Raw genomic sequence first — 25340 nt, 5'->3', positions numbered from 1 at the left:
ACCTGTTTCCAAAAATCATCAGAAAACTTACATGTACAAAAAGAACATTGTCATGAACTGTTTTTTTTATTTATTTATTTATTTAGTTTATTAAATATATTGCAGGGATAGTAGTACCTGTGTAACATTTTGAAATGAATTTCTTCTACTTTATTTGGGAGTAAAAATGTATTGTTGACCAAATATCATCGATAAATGGGGAAAAAATATTGTTTCCATTTCAAAATGGCTTTCGGGAAACATGTTCCCCCCCAATGTGTAAGGCACTTTGAATGTGTGTAACCCCACCAGTCCTACGCCACCCATCCCGCTCCGAGCTGGGATCGAACCAGCAACCTTCTGCATGGGAGTCGGTTGCTCTAACAAGAAGGCTAAAGACCAATGGTCTCTAGCATCTGTCGCCAGAGAAACTTTAGAGGTCAGCGGAGTGAGGTTTACCTGCACAGCACCTACTAGCTGGCCTCCGTTACATGTGCAGGAAAACTGCTATATAAATGTAAGGAGTTATTATTATTAATTATTATTTATTCTTTTCTACCTGAAACACTTTTATGAGCCCATTTAGCCAATAAGACAAAAACATAGTTTTATTACAGTAAACTAACATTTATCCACACAAAATAAACCTGACTGTATTATTGTAGTAAAGCTGTGGTTAATTGTGTTAAATATGCCATTTCAGCCTGCAAAATGGCATTTCAAACTGTGGCCTAACAAAAATATAGAAAAGAAATATCAACATTTTGTAATATAAAACTAAATAATTCCTCTCCCTGTATAGTTCCTAAGGTTATCTAGTGTAATATTAAAGTAAACAAATGTAATATTAACAGAATCACTCAAATAGCAATCAGACTGATGTTAACTTTAAAGGTTTGATCGAGCTTTTAAGTAAAACAATAATTAGTTTAACGTTACAGTACCGTTAATATAACATTAATTACATTACAGTTACATTAAGTTGCATCAATGTTAGCATTAGCATCAAATGCTAATTAGCACTAGCTAACTAGCTTGTGACATACAGTAAAAAACGTTAGCTCTGATTAAACTGACTTTAATATTCATTGGTTTAATTTGTAATAATTTATTTTATTTATGTTATTTTTTTCTTTTTAATTCGCATTTTTCACAAAGTGAAGGCGGGGACAGTTGACTAACGTTAGTAGCTCTAAATTAGTTGACTGGAATGCTGTGACGGTGTTAGCATCTAGCATGTTCACACATAAAACAAGTACAGTTCGCAATTAAAACCATTTCCTACCTTTTGTTGTAACTTAATTAAATCTACTGCAATTAATGTCAACAAAGATGTTTAATCCACAAGAATTTGATCATTATTCCTACCTGTTAGCGTTCACATATGTTCGGTCCTTATTTAGGCTAGAGTGGGTTATTTTTTGAGAATAAATCTGTGGATTTAAATAAATTGTTAGAGTCGATTCATCCTTGACCTATTCATAAATACAACAGTTGCTTTGTTGCTGAATAAATGTCTTATTCACTTAAGACAGTGTCCTACCACCACCTACTGGCGGTTTCAGGTAATACATGGATAACTTCATTTTTTTGCATATTTTTCTTTTTAATTTATTATTTGAAGCATTATTCATTTAAAAAGAATTCACAAGAATAACGAATTTATATAATCATAATATATAAAATATAATATGAACGATAATAATAATAAATAATTGATAATGAAAATATAAAAAACCAAAATGAGCTATTTAAAATAAATGAAAAAAGTCACACACGCACACACACACACACACACACACACACACACACACACACACACACACACACACACACACACACACACACACACACACACCTTAAACATGGTAATAATAGTAATAAAAAGCAAAACGCAGAAAAGTTGTGCATGACAGACAAAAATACATAGGCCTTAGAGAAAAAATAAATTAATAACTGGAAAAACTGTGTATATAAGCAGGTGGCTGTGTGAGCACATTAAGGCGAATGAGCCAGTCAGTCTAGCGCGGGCCTGCATTAGAAGTGTGTTGTGTTTTAAAAAGTCTCTACGTCATACCAAATGGAATTGTGGAACTCTGACATCATCGGTGACAGTAAAAAGCTTTTGACGTAGCAGAAACTCTCATTAGCTTCTTTGGATGTCTAGTAGTTCAGTACTTTCTGCGATTCAACAGTACAGTGATAAAATGGCATTTTCAAAACTGATTAACCGTCTGAAGAAAGCGTTTGGTGTTAAGTGTGCGAACGAACAACCGTGTGAGCCACTCGAACCCACCGGCAGCACGACAGAGAATCACCGTCATCTGATGACCGATGACCCGGCCGTCGCTGCAGGAAAACAGGCAGGGAGACAGAAAAAGAGGAAACTCAAATTGTCTCCCATCTTCTTCGCCTGCTTTTCCAGAAGAAGAGCTACTGTTGTTGGTAAAATAGATTTATGAGCACTTTTAATTACTAAAGCATACTGTTAAACACACCAAACACATCACATAAGTGTTTAAAGATCAGAAATGAACATTAACTGGAAGACATTTTAGAAAGAGTTTCTTAAAGCCACAGTTCACATAAACAAGACAATTCTGTCATAATTTACTCCTTAAACCTGTTTGAGGTGCTTTCAGCCATTGACTTCCACAGTATTTTGTGTTCCTACAATGAAGGTTAATGGCTGCTGATTTCAGGAATTTTCTTCAGAATTTGTAGTTTTGTGTAAAAAACAGAAAAAATAAGAATTATTTGTATTAGGATTTTTTATTTCAGTGAGCTTTGCCTTTAGATATATAGTTTACTTGTTTGCTAATTCAATGCAGAAAACCCATGAAGATCATCAATAAAAACACATTGAGTAATGTTTCTGCAAATGAACTGTTCAAATATCTTGTCAAAAAGAGTTGTAGAGTCATATTAATGATGTTCCTTCCTCTCTTTAGATCAGCTATGTGTGCAGGAGATCCACGAACTTCACGCAGAGCCCATCAGTAGCTCTAAATTCTTCTGCACTGCTGTGAGCAACCTGGAGCTGGAAGTTCTCCAACCTCCAGCTCTTGATGCTCCAGCAGACGAAGATTTGGACTCTAAACCTGAAGTGAACAGCTTTGACTCTGCAGTGGTCATTGAGAACGACTCTGCAGAGCTTCACTTCACAGCAGACAACGAATCCTCCCTCAGTGAGGACAGCCTGGAGCAAGAGCTTGATAGTCCTCCAAGTTCACCATCCGATGAGGACAATGAACTTCCAGTGAGCCAGCAGCTCATAACAGATGACATCTGTGACTCTGCCCTGGATGAAAACTCGAACCCTTTACCGGATCAGGTCTCACAAGAGGACTCTGCTGTGAAGTCTACAGCAGATGATGGGACCTGCTTGGACAATAGTAAGTTTATTGCTGGAGTTCAGAACATTTGTTTAGGCTCATCAAACTTTGTAAAATTATACAGTTGAAGTCAAAATTATTCACCCTCCTGTGATTTTTTATTAATATTTTTTAAATATTTCCCAAATGATGCAGAGCAATCAAGTTTAAGTATTCAGAACTTTAAGCTGAACACTGGTATCTTGAAAATATCCAGTAAATATGATGTACTGTCATCACGACAAAGATAAAAGACATCAGTTATTAGAAATGAGTTATTAAAACTATCATGTTCTGAAATCTGACAATAATTCTGACTTCAACTGTTTGTGTTTTTATTTGGTTTATAATTTAATGACATTTTCTTCATTTTTAACAGATGACATCAGCTGCCGCTACAAACTCGGAAAGCAGCTTGGTGAAGGAGGTTTCGGCTCCGTGTATGAGGGGATTCGCATACAGGATGGTCTGCAGGTATTCATTTTTGTAGACTCAAATCCTCTGATGAAGTTCCCTGTTTAAAGAACATCATCAGAGCTTTCATTGTTTGGACATTTCTGCTGACGAATGAATCCTCTGTTCAGGATTTATGACTGAATGAAATGATCTCCGTGCACATGTTAATTGTTCGCTTGTTCCTTTAAACAGGTGGCAGTTAAATTTGTCCAGAAGACCCCAAATATGCAAGATGTCAGCTCTGTGAGTAGACTACACTTTCTGTTCGCTGTGTTCAGTTTATAAAGTCTTATATTTATTATAGACCACAGGCTGTGGTCAGAAACCCTTGTTTGAAAACCAACATTATTATTTTGTTTTCAGTCATGTGACCAGCCACTTCCTCTAGAGATCACCTTGGCAAACATGGCCAGCGGTGGCTCCAGGTGTCCGAATATTATTCAGCTTCTGGACTGGCAGGTCTTTAAAAACCATTATGTCATGGTGATGGAGCGGCCTAGTCCAAGCATGGACCTGGAGGCATTCCTTGAAGTCAGCGGAGGAGTCCTCAGTGAGAAAACAGCACATACCATCATGAGGCAAGCTGTTTATGCTGCCAACTTGTGCTGTTACCGCGGGGTGTTCCACCGGGACATTAAGCTTCAAAACCTGCTGGTGAACCCCGACACACTGGAAGTCAAGCTGATCGACTTCGGGTGTGGAGACTTCATGATGGAATCAGCCTACAGTCTCTTCTCTGGTAGGTGTTTTGAATAGTGTGGTCAAAAGTATCGACTTCGGTACCAATCGATTCTGACATTTAACAAGTCAATTTGAGCGCTGTTAAACACCACTGATTGGCCATTGGTGTTCACATGCTCAGCAAATATGACTGTGATGAGTGTCGGTATCGATTGGTAGTTGATACTTTTGACAACACTAGTTATGAATGTGCATAAGCATTATTAATATACGTATTGAAAGCTGGTTAATTAGCACAGCTGAAGCCCATCTGGTATATATATTCAACATGATGCTAAACTAAACGTCTCTCCTCCAGGCACAGAAGCGTACATCCCGCCAGAGTTTTATGAAAAAGGATGCTACCGGGCCAAACCAGCGACGGTCTATTCTCTTGGGGTTCTTCTGTTCACAATGCTCCATGGAGAATTCCCATCAGCGTATGACCTGTACTACCTCCAACATGACTGGTCCAAATTTACCCTCTCTCAAGGTGAGATGTTCATCAAAGAACAATTAAGTGAAACAGCTTAATAATAATAATAACAATAACCTCACCTCTCCATTTCTTCTTCACAGAATGCTGTGATATGATGACGGCTTGTCTGCATGAGAATCCAGAGTGCAGAATTCCTCTAGAAGAGATGCCTTACCACGACTGGTCCATGCTGGAGTTCTGAGTCACATTAGCAGAATGTTTTGTATATTTGATTTTTCTACATGTCTGTAATAAAGATATATTTTATTGAACTCACTTGTGTTGTGGCTTATATTGTGATCTAGCCCCAGTGTTGTCAGATTGTGTGGATTTAAACTGGTTTTGTTTGGGGTGACAAAAATTTGGCATGAGGTTTGAACAGCATCCAGTCCTTTCCAACACACACTGCAGTTGACACTGGCGTCATTACGGCGCACTTTTAGAAATACACTTTTTCAGAATGCTGTACAGCGCTGACCCAAAACCTAAACATATCAGTCACTGCGACATAAGCAAATCATCCATAAATATTCCAATGGTTTATTGTGAAATCAGAGCTGTTCAGAAAAATGTATTAAAATACAAACGTCGTAACATGAGAATGTGAGACTCAATACAAAACATCAGCATTTTCACAATAAGAGCACCCAGTTTTATTAAGGTCGTTGAGTGTTTGTTGCCATCATGACAATCCTAAACAAAATATTCAGTGGTATTCCTTCAAATCAATACTGATAGTGTAGTTTGCGCAGACACACTGAGGTTTATCCAGTGTACAGAAGTCTGAATCTTCCACATTATTTCATACGCTTCCAGAAACACGTTTACTACACGAATGTCCAGCGTTTGCTAAAACTGTTCAACTCTTTAGATGATTCCTTTCTTACAACATCTCCAACTATGACAGCTTCTCATTACTCACCATTTCTTAATCTTACTAAATACTTGACTTGATGTCACTCTGTGGACTCTGGGGTCATGTGCAGCATGAGCAGGTCGGCCCCCCGGCAGACCACCACATTTAAGCTTTTGCTGGTCCTCACAGCATTATATATCTCCTCTGACGTGTTCACCTTTACCCTATTGATCTCAATAATAACATCTCCTGGCTTCATTCCGGCTCTGCAAAACAGAAAACAGGAAATGACATCATCAATAGGATGCCTTAATCAACAGCTGATAACATCATGTTCAGAGAGTAGCACACCTGTTGGCTGGAGATCCTACAATCACACGGTGGATGAGAACTCCATGAGAAACATCAGGGAAGGACGGGTCTCGCATCCTTAGCTCTTCGATTATACTGAGGAGGGGAAAAAGAGAATTTAAAGATAATAAAAGACTCACTTCAGTGCAAACACAGGAGTGTGTGCACAGGGAAATACGCAAAAATGTAATCCATGTAACAGTGTGCACAAACACACGTGAGCTAATACGATTGATTATTAACCAGTGTCTGCACATTTTATGACCAAAATTTATGAGCAATTTCTTTTTAGTCAGGCCTGTGGATATCTTTCAATATCCATAACACACATTTAATCTGATTCATTACAGCATGTGCTGATAAATTAATTCAATGCATTGCAAATTAGCAGCATTTCTATTGTCACACTCTATGCCAGGGGTGGCCAACCCTGTTCCTGGAGATCTACCTTCTTGCAGATTTCAGTTGCTACCCATATCAAACACACCTGAACAAATTAATTAGGACCTGAACACCACGTGATAATTACAGGCAGGTGTGTTTGATATGGGTTGCAACTGAACTCTGCAGGAAGGTAGATCTCCAGGAACAGTGTTGGCCACCCCTGCTCTATGCAATTGAAGTAGTGTGAATGTTTTGTTGAGGTGTTTTTTGTTGAAGCGAATGTAATATCGATTGTTATGCTGATATATCTACAGAGATGGGAAGTACAAATACTTTGTTACTGTACTTAAGTAGATTTTTCTAGTATCAGTACTTTAATCCACTACTTATTTCTTTGACTACTTTTTACTTCTTACATTTTTACACAAATATCTGTACTTTCTGCTCCTTACATTTTTTAATTCACGCACGTTACTTTTATTTTCATGTGTTTGGTGGCGCGATCAATATTATTTCGTGTCATTGCGCAATATGAACAGTTTTGATGCAGTCAGTCCATATTTCCTCATTGTGCACCTGTGTGCTGCACTGCGTGGCCTTTTCAAGGCTATTGCGCACTGTACATGGTTTAGTTTATGAAGATTACAATGAGAAAGGCTAGGATGACTACGCAGATGTGACAGAGGGAGACGTTAAATCTAACATGACTGATGCTGCCCTGTTTACATGATAATAAAACACATTTTGCTCGTTCAGATCACAGGTAGACAAGAGAGACACATTCTAGTTTAAAAGCATGCGGTTTAATGCTTAAGTCTTTTGTCCACTTCTGATCATTCTGAACAGGCTTTCTCTTGTCTTTCACTGTAATACCGCGAAATATAGTGCTTTTTTGTAAAGATTTGTACATTTAATACTAAAACAATCAAATACTTTATTAAAAAAATTATGCATTGTGGTTTATTTCCTTTATTTCTGATAAGTTTTATTAAATTTTCCTATTAACAATTTTTTTTTCAAAAACAAAATGTAAGTATGCTGGGCAATTTATGAATAAAAATATAATTATTCCAGAATTAGTTTTAAACAGTGGATACCATTTCATCTGCAACCCAGTACTAGGAAACACCTATACTCACTCACATTCACACACACACTTATACACTGCCAGTTCAGTTGAATTATTATTCATCTATACCGCGTGTCTTTGGGACTGAGGTTGAAACGGGTACTTTTTAATTTATTACATTTTTGAGGCTGTACTTCTTTAAAGGATGTGTGTACTTTTGTTATCTCTGTCTATCTATCAAACTATCAGTCAGTCAGTCTGTCAGTCAGTCAGTCAGTCAGTCAGTCAGTCAGTCAGTCAGTCAGTCAGTCAGTCAGTCAGTCAGTCAGTCTGTCTGTCTGTCTGTCTGTGTATCCATCTTGAATTTTACTGAGAAACTGCTCAAAATACAAAAGTTTCACTCATAATTGTTAAATACAAAAACATCAAGTATACATTTTGAGAAAAAGAGATATAAATTATTTTTTCTATTCAACATAGAATTAACTACAAATATTTTTTTCCCCCCAGAGGTCTTTAAATTGGTATTTGGATACTCTAAAACAGTTTGGTTACAAACTAACCAAAATAAAGAAATTGATACACGTTTAAAACTAAACCAAAATGAATAAATTATACAATTATTCCATTATTTATTATCCATTTATTCATTCATTTACTTATGATTAATAAGAAAATATTAAATCATTTGGTTTAATGAAATAATTCTTTGAACAAGTAACTAGAACTGTCACCAACTGAGTAAAAGTATTGGGAATAAGAAAAGTCAATTAATTCAGAAAGAAAACACCACTGTATGTTGACTGGAGATGTGCAAGTGAGTGAGTGAGTTTGTGTGTGTGTGTGTCAGTGTGTGTGTCAGTGTGTGTGTGTAAGAGAGAGAGAGAAAGAGAAATGGAGTACTTTCATTCTCTCAGTCGCAGTGAAATAGGGGCTTTTGTTATAAATGTCAGCTGTCCAGCGAACACACACGCAGTGAAATTGTGCAGTTTGAGTTTTAAGTAGTTAGAGTGTTGTAAATACTCGCGCTCGCCTCCCTCGCGACAGAGCACATATGAGATAAATGACGTCAGTACACAATAATCGGTTATGATTATTACAGAACCGATACCGAACTGTCCGCGTGTGCATCAAAGAAACAATTAATTTTGACACCCCTATTTGAAAGGTTTAATTAAAATATATGATTAAAAGATTTAAATTTAGCCTTTTATTTACATATTTTACACTATTTTTCTTATTTGCTCACCGTCTTTACAATATGGCAAATTTGTTTCTTAAATAGCTGTACAGCACATGGAAATATTATTTTACACTTGATCTTAAACTGAAATAATTTTACAAAAAAAGACTAGTACACTGTCAGTAATAAAATAATAAAGCAAATGACTTTGTTTAACTCTAGGTATTTGAAATATGACAACACTGCTTTTCTTAAAGCAGTGTTTGAAGAGCCTTATTGTTTATCATGTTAAATGTAACAGCAGATTGCTTTGACCTGTAATGCCTGTACAATTCAGTGATGCTTTAAGACAGATCAGAATACAGCTGCTGTGTATAAATCCCACAAATACCTCAAACAGAAACATTTCTAGCATAATTCTTTTGTCGTAAAGAAATATAAAAAGTCCCAACTTTGCTCAAAGTAAGGTTTACTTGATGATACAGCCTAATGAAAAGTCTGTAATCCAAATACTTTTTTTAGTCAAGGAGCAAAGATAAATAATTTCTACTTTAATATTGAGGAGATCGCAATTGTATACAGTCTGAGCACACACACGAGATGATGAGAGGACTTGCAGTTAATTTGAAAAAGCCTATTTAAGAGCTCGCATATCTGTTTTTATGATTAATGTACATGACTGCGCTCTCATGTTACAATAAAACGCTCGATACGTTTGCAGAAATGAGTGATTGCGCAATACCTGCATTCCCTCACCAACATTCAGTAGAGTGACAGACAAGTCAGAAGAACAGAGTGAAGAGAAGAGAGCAAAATGTGTGTGTACACTGTAAAAAAATTTTTTTACAGAAAATATCCTTAAATTTTTTACAGTAATTTTTTGTCATTTCACATTATATTCAAAACTTAGTAAAATGACAACCAATCTCTCTAAATTAACCGTTTGACTTTTATTTTAGGTACTTTATTATTAAAGACAAATTACTGACATTTGTGTTTTTCATACAGGGAAATTACAGTATTATTTATACAGTATTTTTTCTGTTATTTTAAATTATATTCAAAAGTTGGTAAAAATTACAAACATTATCTGTAAGTTAACGGCTTGACTGTTATTTTATGTACTATAAGTAATGACAAATTACAGCAATTTGTCTGTTTTTTACAAAAAAATTTATGTATTATTTACAGTGTTTTTTTCCTGTTTTTTAAGTACATTTAAAATTCCGTAAAATTAAAGTAATAAATTGTAATTACTTATTCTGTAAAAAAAAAAAAAAAAAAAAAGTTAAATGACTGGCAGCTACGGCCGCCAAACAAAAACCATAAAATTAAGGTAAAATTTCTTTGTTGAAAAAAAGTTCAAAAAGTAATAAATCTACAGATATTTTTATTAAAATGTTTACAGAGAAACACTGTTATTTTACAGACTTTTTCTAAATTCTTCTTCTTCTTCTTCTTTGCTGTTTTATGGCAGTCGGCATCCAACTTTTGGTGCATTACCGCCACCTACTGTACTGGAGTGTGAGCCTGAGTTTGCTACCTCCCGGAGGGAAAAAAAAAAAAAATTTTTTACCTACATCTTTATTCTTTTAAATCCTGTTAATTAATCCTGTATTCCTTAGATATTTCACTAAACTTTCATTGTTATCGTTTCCAAGTATAATTTTTACGCTGATTTCTGAAAAGTTTTGTTTTATAATTTCTTTCTTTAATATTTCTCTTTCTATTATGAATTTCTTGCAGCAACATAAAACATGTTCAACTGATTCCTCCTCCTGACAATCATCACACAATCCAGTTGGATGTTTTCCTATTAAATGTAATGTTTTATTTAAGCCTGTGTGTCCCATTTTTAACCGTGTTATTATTCCTTCTATTTTATTATTTCCTTTACCTTTCCTCCAATTTCCTACTTTCTCTTGTAATCTATAGTAATGTCTACCCGTTATATCCCTATCCCAATTATACTGCCACTGTTTTAATATATTCTTCTTCACTATAACTTTTGCTTCTGTTTTACTTAACAAGATATTCATAATTTCGTCTAGTTTGCATGCTTCCTTAGCTAAAAAATCTGCTGTTTCATTTCCTTTAATTCCTATATGTGCTGGAATCCACAAAAATACTATTCTAATATTTGCTCTCTGAAGTCTAAATAAAATTTCATATATTTCATATATGCAATCCTGTCTGTTCTTTGATGTCATTGACTTGATTGAACTTAATGCTGAATAGGAATCTGAACATATAACTACTTTCTTTAATCCACTTTCCTCTATCCAATAAAGCGCAGCAATTATAGCCATCAGTTCTACTGTATATATTGTTAGGTAATTGGTTGTTCTTTTCTTAATTGATATGTCTAATTTTGGTACAAATACACCAAACCCTGTTCTGCCCAAATCCAAATTTACTGACCCATCTGTGTATACTTCTGTATATTCTTTATATTTTGTCATAATTTTATCTTCAATTATTCCAGACATATTAGCGATGTTTCTATAGTCCTGGCTATTGCTAAGTAATTCCAAATCAACTAATCCTAATGGATATAACCATGGTGGTGTTGTTGCTATTGGTACTGTTTTGTTAAAGCCTTTATCAATTAATTCCATCTCTTTAGCTACTTCCATGCTATCTCTTCCAAAAAAGAGAGTTTTGTTTTTTTCATATTCCCATCTTGGAATAAGAACTCTTTTTGCTGGATTACTATTTATTTTCTGCCCTTGTAGATTTATCCAATAATTCATCATTATTTGTTTCCTTCTTAGCTCCAGTGGTATTTCTCCCATTTCTACATGAAGTGCTGAGATTGGAGTAGTTTTATAAGCTCCACAACATATTCTTAATGCCTGGGCTTGTATAACTTCTATTTTTTGCAGATTAGACTTAGAAGCTCTTCCATATATGAAACACCCATAGTCTAATACTGATCGAACCAATGCTACATATATGTTTCTTAACGCATTTCTACTCGCTCCCCATTCAGTTCCAGACAGACACCTCATTATATTTAATACTTTTTTGCATTTGTTAACTAGCTGGATAATATGTTCATTCCAAGTTAGTTTTGTTTCAAGCCACATTCCCAAAAATTTAAATGACTTTACCTGCTCCAGTTTCTGTCCATACATATTAATTTCTATGTCGCAGATTTTTTTCCTAGTAAATAATACAGTTTTTGTCTTTTCAACTGATAACTTGAAACCCCATGAATATGACCATTCTTCCACTAACTTTACAGCTTCTTGTATCTTTTGTTTAACATGTTTAACATTCCTTCCTCTCTTCCACAGAGCTCCGTCATCTGCAAACAGTGACCGTCCGATATCACTTTGAATATTGGAAAATATGTCATTTATTTCTAAATTATTACGAACAAATCCATCTAATAAAGTAACACACTAAGAGTGCTCACATACACCTGTTTCAGATTCTGCTGATTGCAAACACATAGTCGGAGGATCGTTATGAACTGATTACATGCACTTTAAAAGCAGCACAAACGCACGCACCAATTGCTAAGTCTTGTTATACTGCTACTGTGAACATTATGACGCGGTTCTCTTCTTTTGCCTTGCTTTGTTTGTAAATTGTTTACGTTGTTTGCTGCTAGGACTGATCATTTGCTTGTTATTTCTGTACATTTGTTTGCAGTTTGCCCCTGTGTTGACTTGTTTGCCTGACCATCTCTGTGTAATAAACCTGCATTTGAATCTGCACCTCTTTGTCAGGGTCCCCTTAACGTTACAGTTCCATTTCATTTAAGATATGGAACTGAATCATTTCATACAACGTAAACCTCTATATGTTTTAAAGTAATACTATTCAATAAAATGTAATGTTATAGTTGTGAGAATTTTAATCAGTTGTATCTCACTTGATGTTTTTTCCAAACTTTTTTGATCCAAAATAAAACTGTTAAATTACGACCAAAAGCATGTCTTGGCATTTTATTAAAGGCGTTTAATTGTAAAAAAATAGCGTTGTTTTCTCTTGAACTTTTAGTGCAGTCACTTTATTGATAGTGTTCGATCATAATAATCAAGGAAAAGTCTGTAAAATAACAGTGTTTCTCTGTAAAACTCTTATTGTGTTACTTTATTAAATGGATTTGATAGTAATAATCTAGGAAAAGTCTGTAAAATAAGTGTTTTTCTGTAAAAATTTTAATGACAATATCTGTAGATTTATTATTTTTTGCACTTTATTTAAACAAAGAAATTTTACTGTAATTTTATGGTTTTTGTTTGGCAGTCGTAGCTGCCAGTCATTTGACCTTTTTTTTATGATTTTTTTTTTACAGTGTAGATCATTGAAATGGCAGAAAGTATGTCCACGGTTTAATTACTCTTGCTAATAACATAGTAAAAACATCTGAAAAGCATTATTCCCATAATACATTTGTTTTTGAGTAGTTTTTTTCTGTCACTGCAACACAGAAAGGCCTTTGTCCCGCCCTTACATTTCAGGTAAAACTAAACAAGGTTGACTGCGATTGGCCACTTCTCATATCATTTAAATCACTGCTTCGGAATCACGGTATTTTGTGTGGGTATTTTTGCATTAAATTGTCACAAAAATTCACAAACATTTTTATTTTTGGGGCGTGAAAATTGCATACAAATTCTCTTTGATAAATTAAGCACTTTTCAACAGAACAAGCCAATTTTCCAGGTATTCCAGCACTTGAATTTCTAAGAGCCAAATCTAGTGGCATATAACAAAAATCTGTAGATTCCATAATGTATGAATTTTGCTCTCCTGTAAAATTGTAATAAAAGTGTTTGGCACCTGGGGGTCAAAGTCAACATCATCACTCCAATGTAACGCCTTTTCCATCCCGATTCTCCAAACCAAGAGTCTAAAAAAAAAACCCAATACCCATCTGTCAGTGAAAAAAAATGCTGTCACAGACAAAAGCAAGCAGCTGTGAGGTCATTCTTACTCTGTTTGTCTGCAGATCGGTCAAGGAAGAGACGGACTCTGTCTGAGGGAATAGCGAAGGAAATCCCTGCTGTCACTTTCATGGTATTAATGCCGATGACCTCACCATCCTGAAGAGTACAAACATGACACATCAGTTTATTACATAAGGCTAGAGTATGGTCAGTACAATACAATATTGATGAACATTTGAAAACAATTCACGTTCTTAATATGACAGTCATGAAGCTCTGTGTTGCTCTGAAGGTCCAGCAATCTGTAGTCAACTACTAAATGTGCACTGATAACTTTCTCCTTCACCTTATTGTACAAGGAGGGTACCACCGTAGCTGTGAGATACGTTCTACTTGGGATTTCGTAGTGTGGTTCTAGCACACTAATTAAATGCCTAAAACCGGAGTTTTCTACCCCTGAAAAAGGTTGCATGTCTGTGGCTATAAATACTCCTACCCTAATACTCCTACTATTATGCCTACAAATGCCTTTGCTTGTGTTGAGTTACTTGGAATTTTTACTCCAAATGAAGACAGGAGAGTAGTTTGTGTTACACTTGTCAGTTTAACAGATAAAGTAATGATTTTGTGGACATCAGTAATCTAACTATTTGCCTTAATCTGATTAAAACAACAATATGATTAAGGTGTTTACATGAGTTGCTTTTTGAATGTTTATTTCATGATCCCGTTTTACATGTTAAAGCACATAATACGATTAACGTCATTGTGTCACCACGCTATCCACGTTTCTTCTGGAGTGTCATGTAATTTTGGGGAGTTTCATTCTTAATTTGTCGACTTTAACTGCAGTTTGGCACTTTCATTTTCATTCAAGAACATTTCATGCGTGCTCCCCATGACAAACGACATATTGGATCCGAGGAACTGCTAGAAGAGTGTAGTTTTAATGGCCTACTTCGCCATCTGAATAACAAGGTACACCAATTGCTTACTTACCAAATCTGTAGAGACAGGACAATCAATACGAACTGGATTTGCGATTTTTTTTATAGGAAGACGAGTGGCAAATCTGGATTTCACCATTTATAATACAAAAAGCTCTCGGGTAAAAATGTTCCTTACAAACATAATTTTGTTGCGTGTTAGAAGACCACTGTAGTCCACAAATGTGGGTCCTTTCTCACTGCGGGAAAATGAAAACAAAACCTTTGTTGTGGCACGTTTATAAACAACACTGACGACCCATGTCTCCAAACAATTCTTCTTCTTCCACTTGTTTTATTTACGGTTAGCAACACAACGTCGCGTCTCTCTGAATACTGTAACAGGTAGTTTTTGAAGCTATCATGCATATTAATAAAGCTGCACCTCATTCACAATAGAGCGCGCTGATTGGTTCGTCTTTCTCTTGAATTAATGATGAAAGCTCAAAGACGTCACATTGTACCCGCCGATACAGACACCCAGTCTCCATGCTGGAATTTACACAAGGAGCTCATGGCCTTGACGTAGCTTCAAAATTTCTTTTCAAACCGGAAGAACGAATTTGTTTGAAATAACGCAAAAACAACCAATTTTCACTTTTATTGTTAAATATGTGTCCTAAGAGTGTTTTTAGCAGCGTGGAACATATATATGACTATTGACATCTCAAAATTGTGTTTTGGTGTTTCGTGACCCTTTAAACCAAAAGGCAGAAGCAGTTTTTTGAGTAAATGTCAGCGACTCACCAGGTTTATGAGAGGCCCTCCTGAATTTCCAAACTGTAAAGCAGAATTGTGATTGAGTGATGGAATGCAATTCATTAAATGATGACATACATTTTTTTTGCATGCAACACCACCCAGTTTCCAGTGCTCTTACATCTATGATAGCGTCCGTCTGGATGTAGTCCATGTTGGAGTTGGAAAGACCCAGTTCTTTACTGCCTCTCTGTGCAGAGCTGACAATTCCAGATGTGATGGTGTTTTTAAGAGAAAAGGGGCTCCCCATGGCAACCACAAATTCACCTTGACGCACATCAGATGACTTGCCAAGACGCAACGTTGGTAAAGGATTCTGGGACAAGACAGAGAACACAATGACACTATGTCAGACTATATGGCCATGTACTAGAACTGGGGTAAAAGAAAAATGTGAAAAATCAATTGCAAAAATGGCTTTCCAAACATAAAAGCCTCCTCTGTTACTGTTGGTTTACCTAAAATTGGTGACTATAATATTCTGTAGTTGCTGTAATACTACTGCGTTTAAAAATCTGAGGATACAAAACCAAATGTCACTAAGGTTATCACAATTTCGAGTTTATTTCCATATTTGTATGCGGCGGTTCCTCCTGAAATATTACAGCGTGTATGAAGCCTAAATACAGTATAATCAGATTAATGGGTTAACACCAGGGCTTGACATTAACATCCACCAACCGCAGGTAGACTTTAGCTGTGGCGGATTAGACAGCCACTCCCACTATCCACTTTGGCTGGTCGAAAATCATTTTTAAATTGTATTTTTTTTAAAAGTAGGGTTCGACAATAAGGATGAACCTCTAGAAATGAGAAGCAGCCCTACTGACAAAAACAACTGTGTTCACGCAAGCAAAAGAAAGCAGATAAATACAGAATGTTATGTGACGCGCGCAATTTTTTAAAAGCGTGCACGATCCCATTTCCTTGCGTGAAGCAACCTTGACCGGAAACACAATGCTGCGATCGGTTCTGTTTGAAATAGACTTGACAAAAAGTGATACACATCCACCATTTTCAAGAGCTCGAGATTTTTTAAAAAGAAGGTATTTTATGTATGCAGCAGCAGTTGCAGCTTCAGCTTTAAACAATCTTTGAACAGATTATTAATGGGCCTAATGTTAACTGTGTGCGTTTGATCATCCTTTTATTATTGCACACGGTATGTTTTTCACCTGCTTTCTTTTTGTTAATATGGTTTAATTATCATTCTTTTCAGTAACATTGATTTAATAGATTAAATTTAATGTATAGTTAACTGCTGATCTGAGACCTTGGTCTTGGAGCTAGGACAGACTACTTTGCATAGTTTTAGACAGGCTACATGGCAATAATTGTTAGTTTAGTTTTATTTAATAAAAAGTGTATGCATATTAAAACATATATTTCGCTAGTTTTTGAAATTTTAAAATTATTTAACATTTTTGGCTAAGAAATATTTATTTATTTATTTATCTATTTTCCAGTGTGGTCAGAGAAAAAATTGGTACAACCTTAACGTTGAGCCCTGAAATAACTACAATGCAACACCATGAAACCACTACCACTCATGCTCATTGAGCAAAGTCATACACAACACATCTAAATCAAGTAATTTTGCAAATATATTTTCCCAACAACAAAAGTGAAAATGGCGAGTGGCTAGTAAAGTTGAAAAACTACTAGCCATATAGGCTGGTGATCAAAAAAGTTAATGTAGAGCCATAAAAAACATTAAAATCATATTGACCTCACACTTTTAATGTACTAACCGTGATACGTTTTTGATTCTTTAAGCTCAATTCTTAAATGAACAAAGTTAAAAAAGAAATTACTCATTTGATAAAGACCTTTTACTAAAAATGTAAATTAATAAAATAAAATATGTCCTTGTTCTTACCATATTAAACTATGACTCAATAAAAATAATGATGCACCGATACCATCTTTTTGGGACTGATTCGATTTCGATCCCAAAATTCTGAGTATCGACCAATACAGACCCGATCCTGATACTGTGCCATTTATTTAAGCATAATACAGTTTCTATGGTGATGTGGTCCAGCTTATGTTTCTTTTTAATAGTAAGATTTTTCTTTGAACTCTGCAACAGGCTACCACTATTGACTCTAATCAAAACACAAACTGGTCTCTTAAATAAACTATTGATATAAATAAAATTAGTCAAATATTCACAGTTTTCAGAGCAGCCGGTACTAGGCTAAATAATTTTCTGTTAATTAAAATCTATATTGCACCTGTCAGTTTCACTTTTATTAATTTAATCAACAACTTTGACCACAATGAGCCAGGCTTACAAACTATCCTAAAAGTATTCCCCTCGAAAGAATAAACTCAGTCGGAAGGATGAGAAAACAGAAACTTTTAATGTTACAGAATAATTTTACAGAGCGGCACACGTCACATCAGCCGGTGTGTGAATGAAGTGCTTGATGCATCACTGAGACAGCTTCCAATCCAAAACAGCAGTAAAAAGGGAAGAAATCAGTGTGTTAAGGATCTGTCCAATGTATTATTGAGCCTTTTCTAGTTTTAAATTTCAGGTAGGCCTACTTTGTGTGTGAAGAGCAGGTAATAACCCACTCAGTTCCAGTCTTGCGAATGCGATCTGCTGTTCTAACAGCTACATGATTTAGAAACAGAAATGAACTCGTCGTTTCAGGTCGAAATGAACCAATATAATATATATTATATTATAATAAATTAATATAATGTAATATAATAAATTAATATTTATTTAAATTAACAGGAACAAATAGTGTTGGAGAAAGTTTTTCATGTTGTCATGAACGTGACACGCAGTTTGAATTGTAAATAAACGGAGAATGATTGACAGGCGCAGCGGAGGGAAGCGCAGAACTGAACATGAATTTAAGCATGTGAATATTGATCTGTACTTCACATTAAACTATAGAATGGCTTCAAAACATTTGGGATACAGTAGGCCTACAAGACAACTTTCTCCTGTCTTATAAAAGGCTAACTTTCTGGCTTTTGTTTGCTTATAAATTACACAGAATATAGAGCACGTGCAAGATGGGATTTGCAGTAAAAATATGCAGTATTGAACCGATATCCAATCCAAGTATCAGGATCGATGCAGCCCTAATTAAAAAATTAAATATCCCCAAAAGATTACATATGTTAACAGTACAACCTCAAAGCTCCATCTGTACCTTAACATTGATTTTGATGGTGGCGATGTCTGCAGCCTGGTCTACATCCTGAACTGTGACGTTGTAAGTCTCACCATTGGTCAGTTTGACACGAACACCACGCTTGTTGGCGACCACATGGGCATTTGTCACTATCAGGCCATCACTACTTATCATAAAGCCAGAGCCATTCGAGATGGGTACCTCACGACCAGAAAAGGGGTGTCTGAAAAGAAAGAGTGTAATATTAGTCACAATTCCCAAACACAACTGAAACTAAAACCATCTGGTCATCTTAAAATAGAAACAAGTGATCCAAAAAGTCTCTATAGAGAGAATCAACATAAAACACCCTGCTGAAAAAAACAATCCTGTTGTGCGCGCGCATGTAAAGGTAACTGGGTGAACAAGTCAAACAAAGTATATACACAAGAGAACATAAAAATATACAACAATTCAAAAAAATGAAGCAAGAATAATAAAGATTTAAATAAAACATATAATAGATAGATAGTACAATAATAATAATGATAGTAATAATGTCAGTGAAAATGACAACAGCATTATTAATAACAACAACAACAACTACAACTACCACTTATGATTACTTAACATTCAGAAATTAAACCGAATTAACAAAAAATATTGTAAATATATGTGTAGTGTTAAAACATTGTTGGGTTTTACAACCCTGCGAAATGTGAGAATGTTTTAACAATAGAAATTATAAAAAAGTAAAGAATTAGGTTAACTTGATTGTTTTTATAAATGTAAGTGAGTTGAACATAAAACAGTCAAGTTGCCCCCAATAAACTTAAGAATTGAGTTGCTTCAACACGTTAAATAAGTATTTTATAAATGTCTGATAACAATAATTTTGTTAATAATAATGACATTTGGGGAAAAGGGTTTGGTTCTATTTTTATAGTAATTAAATGTTTATAATTTAAAATGTTTATAATAATTAGATGTTTTGCCGCCTTGTTTTTGAGTTGTGCAATGCAAAAAGACCCTCTTATAGCAAGATTAGGGAAGCACTGAAATGAAGCTTGTTGATTGAAACGGAAAATTCTAGATGCATTTGGCTGAAAACTGACACTGAAAATGCTTTTTAATAATTGGAAATTATTTTAATAAATAAAAAATATATAGTTTTATATCAAATAATAAAGTAATTTGGCGACGCAGTAGGTAGTGCTGTCACCACACAGCAAGAAGGTCACTGGTTCGAGCCTCGGCTGGGTCAGTTGGCATTTCTGTGTGGAGTTTGCATGTTCTCCCTGCGTTCGCGTGGGTTTTCTCCGAGTGCTATGGTTTCTCCCACAGTCCAAAGACATGCGGTACAGGTGAATTGAGTAGGCTAAATTGTCGGTAGTGCATGAGTGTGAATGAGTATGTATGTATGTTTCCCAGAGATGGGTTGCAGCTGGGAGGGCATCCGCTGCGTAAAAACATCTGCTGGATAAGTTGGCGGTTCATTCCGCTGTGGTGACCCCAGATTAATAAAAGGACTGAGCCAAAAAGAAAATAAACGAATGAATGAATAATGTATTTTTGTGAGGCTTTTAAATTAAACTCAATAACTTAAATTAACAGTGAAATTAATAGTAAAAATAAAAATGATTCCATCATTTACTCACCCTCTGCATATTTGAACTCGTTATGAGTTTCTTTCTTCTGTTAAACACAAAAGAAGACATTTTCAATAATGCTGAAAACCTCTAGCTATTGACTTCTATTGCAGGAAAAATAACTTCTATGGAAGTCAATGTTCAGGTTTTCAGCATTATTAAAAATATCTTCTTTTATGTTCAACAGAGTCAAAAAAACTCATCAGAAATGATGTCAGAAGTTTCCTTTTTGGGTAAACCACACAACTACTTGCAAATATGCTCATGTTACATTCCCTCGAGTTAGACAGTTCAGTTTATTCTTCTTCTTCTTTTTTTTTTTAAAGAGCCCCTATTATGGGTTTTTGAGAATGACCTTCCATGTATTGTGTAACACAGCTCTAAGAGAAGTGAATTATTCAGCTAAGACTTAAATCTGCAAGTGCGCAGTGTTTAAAACTGTTGATTCATTTATAAAAGAGTCGACTCGCAGTGCTTCAAATGAATCATCTTGATCTGCAGAAATTTGCGGAATTCTGCGGAAAATCTGCGAAAAATCTGTGGAATTCTGCGGGCAGATTCCGTGTGAGCCTAGAAGAGCTATGCAGCATCACAGCCTGAGTGGCGTACCTCGTAATGTGCACAGCAACATCTTTTGACGCGATTGATTATTAACCCGGTTCGAATCCACCATCTGCTGAAATTGTGCTACTTTTTTTCTCCCCATTACATATCAGATTAGAAATATATTTATTTTTAACAGGAAGGAAACATTTTTAATAAATAATGCAAATGTGATATAAAGTCAAGTGCCTCGTGGGTATTTAATAATGTTTAGCCTTAATAAAGGTGCCTCCTTCTCTGTAAAAACTATATTGCTCAGACAACTGTATTTCATCTGAGCAAAAAAATCAGATATAACTATTATTATTATGTTTAAATTGTCTTTCTTTCTTTAACTAAACAGAATGCTGTAATTGGTCAAGCGCGGAAACGTCAGTTTTGAAATAACCCGCACTAAACTGAGCGGACTGTAGTGTAACGTTAGTATTAATCATGTATCAAAAATGGAGAGAATAGAGGAGAATGAGGGTATAGAAGAAGACGTTATGGTAACGTTAGATCAGTAAGCTAGCATTAACCAGGCGGAGGAGGCTAACGGCAGCGCAGCGCACACTGGATTCACCGTGAGAGAAACAGATAGAAAAAGGAGAGAGAGAGGGAGAGAGAAAGGCCCCGAAGAGGAGAGAGACCGGAGAGGAGAAGAGGTATAGTGTGTGTGATTTTCGGATACTTTTAGGTTTATAATCAAGTTGATCTATGCTGTTTGCCAACTCTTCATCACGAGAAGAGTAGAGAGAATACAGAGAGAGGAAGAGAGAGACAGTAAATCATTAATAAGTGTGTGTATTATTAAACACTCAGATTCATAGAACTGGATTGGAGAGGCATTGTGTGATATAGCCTATGCCATGCAAACAATATGCTCTATCAGTTTGTAAAAGCTCTACATTAAAACTACCCTTAAAAATTATATATAGTACTGTTTCAGTGAACTTGTACAGGTATACTAAAAAAACATTCATTTTATTAGTATTTTTATTCAATGCTTTGAAAAATAAGTTAAATCTTTGTAAATACATATGTACTATATATCATTTATTTAAATAGGTGGGCAACAAATTATAGATTCATTTTATCTAAAAAATATTATATTATTATTATTTTTTTAATTCAACTATAGGGGTACGGCCAGGTAGGGGGCCTTACAAGATAATGTGCCCAGGAGCTCCTGAGTTCTTAATCCGGGCCTGGACCCGCCTATTTGTTGCACGCGCAATCCCGGGAAAATTTAAAAACCCAGCCCCGCCCACAAACACAGTAGCAAAGAAAAAGAAGAAGGACACTGTAGCAGACGCCAGTTGAATCATGTCACGAAGACGCTGTGCTCTGAAGTGTGAGGGGAAAGTTAGTGTTATTTTCTCTACTCAAAGATGAAACAGTGAAGAGTCAGTGGTTGAGGTTTATTTTGGCAAAAATACCTCAACATTACAGCCCAGGCTTGTGCTGTGTTCCAGTCATTTTTCTGATGAGTGCCTTTAGATCAGAAAAGTCTATTGACGTATGGGACTTTGTCAGAGCTCGAACTTTACAGTACACAGTTTATGGATCAGTTTCTTCCTCTATTTCACAAGTGTAAGTATGTGCAATTAAAATGGTTGCCTCTTTGTTTTCTCTACAAATTATGTATTTAATTGTTTTTTGCTACTTATAACCGCTTGTAGTGCATCTGGTTAACTCTTTATATTCTCATATCACGTCTAATGCCATGATAAAAATGAGACACGTGCCGCTTTGTTTATGGATTTAAATGCGTTTGCATATAAATGCACAATCCACTGGCACTTGTCGTTGCTATGGCCATCATCAGTTTCCGGGATAAATAACAAAACGGGAGGGTGGCGGGAGATGGGTCTGAAATTACAGGAGACTCCCGGAAAAAAATTGTTGGCAGGTATACTCACACATACACTCTGTACTCTGACTACTTCAATATTGTTGATAAGCCATGGTGGGCATTTCTCTCTGTCTCACGCTGAACGCTGTTGACCAATCACAACAGAGTACAATAGGACCAATCAGCGCAGATTAGCATCGCGTTAGGGAGGGGTGTAGAAACAAATTAATTGCTAAATAATCATATGAGTCGCTGCCATAAATTGGTAAAAATAAATGCATATTCTAAAACAATGAAAGTGTTCTTTGACCTTGAATGCACATCAGCCTGTTGTTGGAGACCCCCCCCAAAAAATGACCCTTTTTAATGTATAATAGGGGCTCTTTAAATCCATTCAGACAAACTCCAGGTCTGACAGAAGAACTTTTAGCTTAGCTTAGCATAGATCCTTGAATCAGATTAGACCATTAGCATCTCGCTCAAAAAATTCCAAAGAGTTTTTAAAGTAAAACTTGACTCTTGTGTAGTTAAAGTATGCACCAAGACTGATGGAAATGAATAGCTGCTATGTTCCAGCTTGACATGGCTAGTAACTATACCTATACGCCTCTCGGGAAGTATACATGGGCATTCTGTTTGAATGGGTAAATCAAATTCTTCAAAACTGCTTGCCAAGATTACGATTACATTACATACTATGAATAACCAATAAAATTAAACAGTAACTGTCCCTTTAGTTTCATTTATAAATGTCCGTATCACACAATATCTGCAGAAACTCACATCTAGTCTAAGCCCCTCCCCTGGAGAATTGTCATTCTATACTGATCGCTGATTGGCTCATGTACTAAAAGGTGGGCTTTATTTGCCATATATCAATCACTGATTGGCTCCTGTACTAGAAGGCGGGGCTTTATTCGCCATAATGACTGCTTCACTTTTCCCATTCAAAAGTATACAAGTGACACGTCATGTGTATTCTATAATCTTTGCTATACTCTCATTCTGGAGGAATTCATTCTCAAGGATTTTGGACTATTTGTTAGACCCAGAGATCAGCTGAACGGATTAAAATGATCAAACTCAACAGTTTAACTCTGAGTGACTTGAAAAATGAGCTTATTTGCCAAAAAGTCTTCCTTTAAATCAGTCATAATTAATATAAAACAAAAAAAAGTATATTGTTTGCTTTCATAACTTAAATTACAGTCAATGTAACTGCATAGAGACTCAAAATGTGTGTGCGTGTGTGTGTGTGTTTTAAAATCAGTGAGGGACCACTTCTCAAAATATCACAAGAACGCAAGCATGTTTGGAGTAAATGACGACAGAATTTTTACTTCTGGCCTTTTAATGATTCCTCTCTCTACAGCATATCTCCAAATTAATCAAAAATCAACCCTGAAACCTGTTTCCAAAAATCATCAGAAAATTTACAAGTACAAAAAGAACATTTTTGTGATTTTTTTTATTATTATTATTATTTATTATTAAATATATTGCAGGGATAGTAGTACCTGTGTAATATTTTGAAATGAATTTCTTCTACCTGATTTGGGCGTAAAAATGTATTGTTGACCAAAAATCATCGATAAATGGGAAAGAAAAATATTGTTTCCATTTCAAAATGCCTTTCGGGAAACATGTTGCACCAATGCGTAAAGCACTTTGAGTGTGCAGGAAAAGTGCTATATAAATGTAAGGAATTATTATTATTAATTATTATTTAATTATTTCTATGTGAAATTTCATGAGCCCATTTAGCCAATAAGACAAAAACATAGTTTTATTACAGTAAACTAACATTTATCCACACAAAATAAACCTGACTGTATTTTTGTAGTAAAGCCGTGGTTAATTTTGTTAAATATGCCATTTCAGCCTGCAGAATGGCATTTCAAACTGTGGCCTAACAAAAATATAGAAAAGAAATATCGAGTTTCTGTAATATAAAACTAAACAATTCCTCTCACTGTATAGTTCCTAAAGTTAACTAGACAGAAACAAATGTATGTTAATATTAACAGAATCACTCAAATAGCAATTAATCTGACTGATGTTAACGTTAAAGGTTTGATCGAGCTTTTAAGTAAAACAATAATTAGTTTAAAGTTACAGTACCGTTAATATAACATTAATATTTACATTACAGTTACATTAAGTTGCATCAATGTTAGCATTAGCATCAAATGCTAATTGGCGCTACTAGCCTGTGACATACAGTAATAAACGTTACATCTAATTACACTGACTTTAATACTCATTGGTTTAATTTGTAATTGTTTATTTTATTTATGTTATTTTTTCTTTTTAATTCGCATTTTTCACTTAGTGAAGGCGGGGACTGTTGACTAACGTTGTTAGCTCTAAATTAGTTGACTGGAATGCTGTGACGGTGTTAGCATGTAGCATGTTCACACATAAAATAAGTACAGTTCGCAATTAAAACCATTTCCTACCTTTTGTTGTAACTTAATAAAATCTACTGCAATTAATGTCAATAAAGATGTTTAATCCACAATAATTTGATCATTATTCCTACCTGTTAGCGTTCACATCGGTTCAGTCCTTATTTAGGCTAGAGTGGGTTATTTTTTGTGAATGAATCTGTGGATTTA

At 35.2% G+C, this 25340-nt stretch overlaps 3 protein-coding genes across 3 annotated transcripts in view; 1 reads left to right on the top strand and 2 right to left on the bottom strand.

Moving 5' to 3' along the window:
• The window catches only part of si:dkey-33c12.4, a 213937-nt gene that overhangs the window by 89397 nt on the left and 99200 nt on the right, over positions 1–25340 (bottom strand). The window lies entirely within an intron of this gene.
• Positions 1998–5279, top strand: pimr152 (Pim proto-oncogene, serine/threonine kinase, related 152). The gene is made up of 7 exons (XM_087278952.1): positions 1998–2424; positions 2931–3374; positions 3733–3827; positions 4002–4052; positions 4173–4548; positions 4849–5022; positions 5109–5279. The coding sequence occupies exons 1-7, from the start codon at positions 2139–2141 to the stop codon at positions 5207–5209; spliced, it is 1527 nt and encodes a 508-aa protein (XP_087135078.1). The 5' UTR covers positions 1998–2138; the 3' UTR covers positions 5210–5279.
• On the bottom strand, positions 5843–25312 carry LOC799006 (serine protease HTRA2, mitochondrial). The gene is given in 9 exon segments (XM_087278979.1): positions 5843–6026; positions 6028–6129; positions 6215–6310; positions 13648–13717; positions 13802–13910; positions 15488–15520; positions 15621–15815; positions 18676–18880; positions 25265–25312. Coding segments are annotated over 8 exon segments (804 nt in total). The 5' UTR covers positions 18832–18880; positions 25265–25312; the 3' UTR covers positions 5843–5983.

Source organism: Danio rerio, chromosome 13 (genome assembly GCF_052040795.2).
Source record: "Danio rerio strain M-AB ecotype USA chromosome 13, GRCz13ab, whole genome shotgun sequence".
Lineage (NCBI taxonomy): Eukaryota > Metazoa > Chordata > Actinopteri > Cypriniformes > Danionidae > Danio > Danio rerio.
This window is presented reverse-complemented; position numbering and strand designations above follow the sequence as displayed.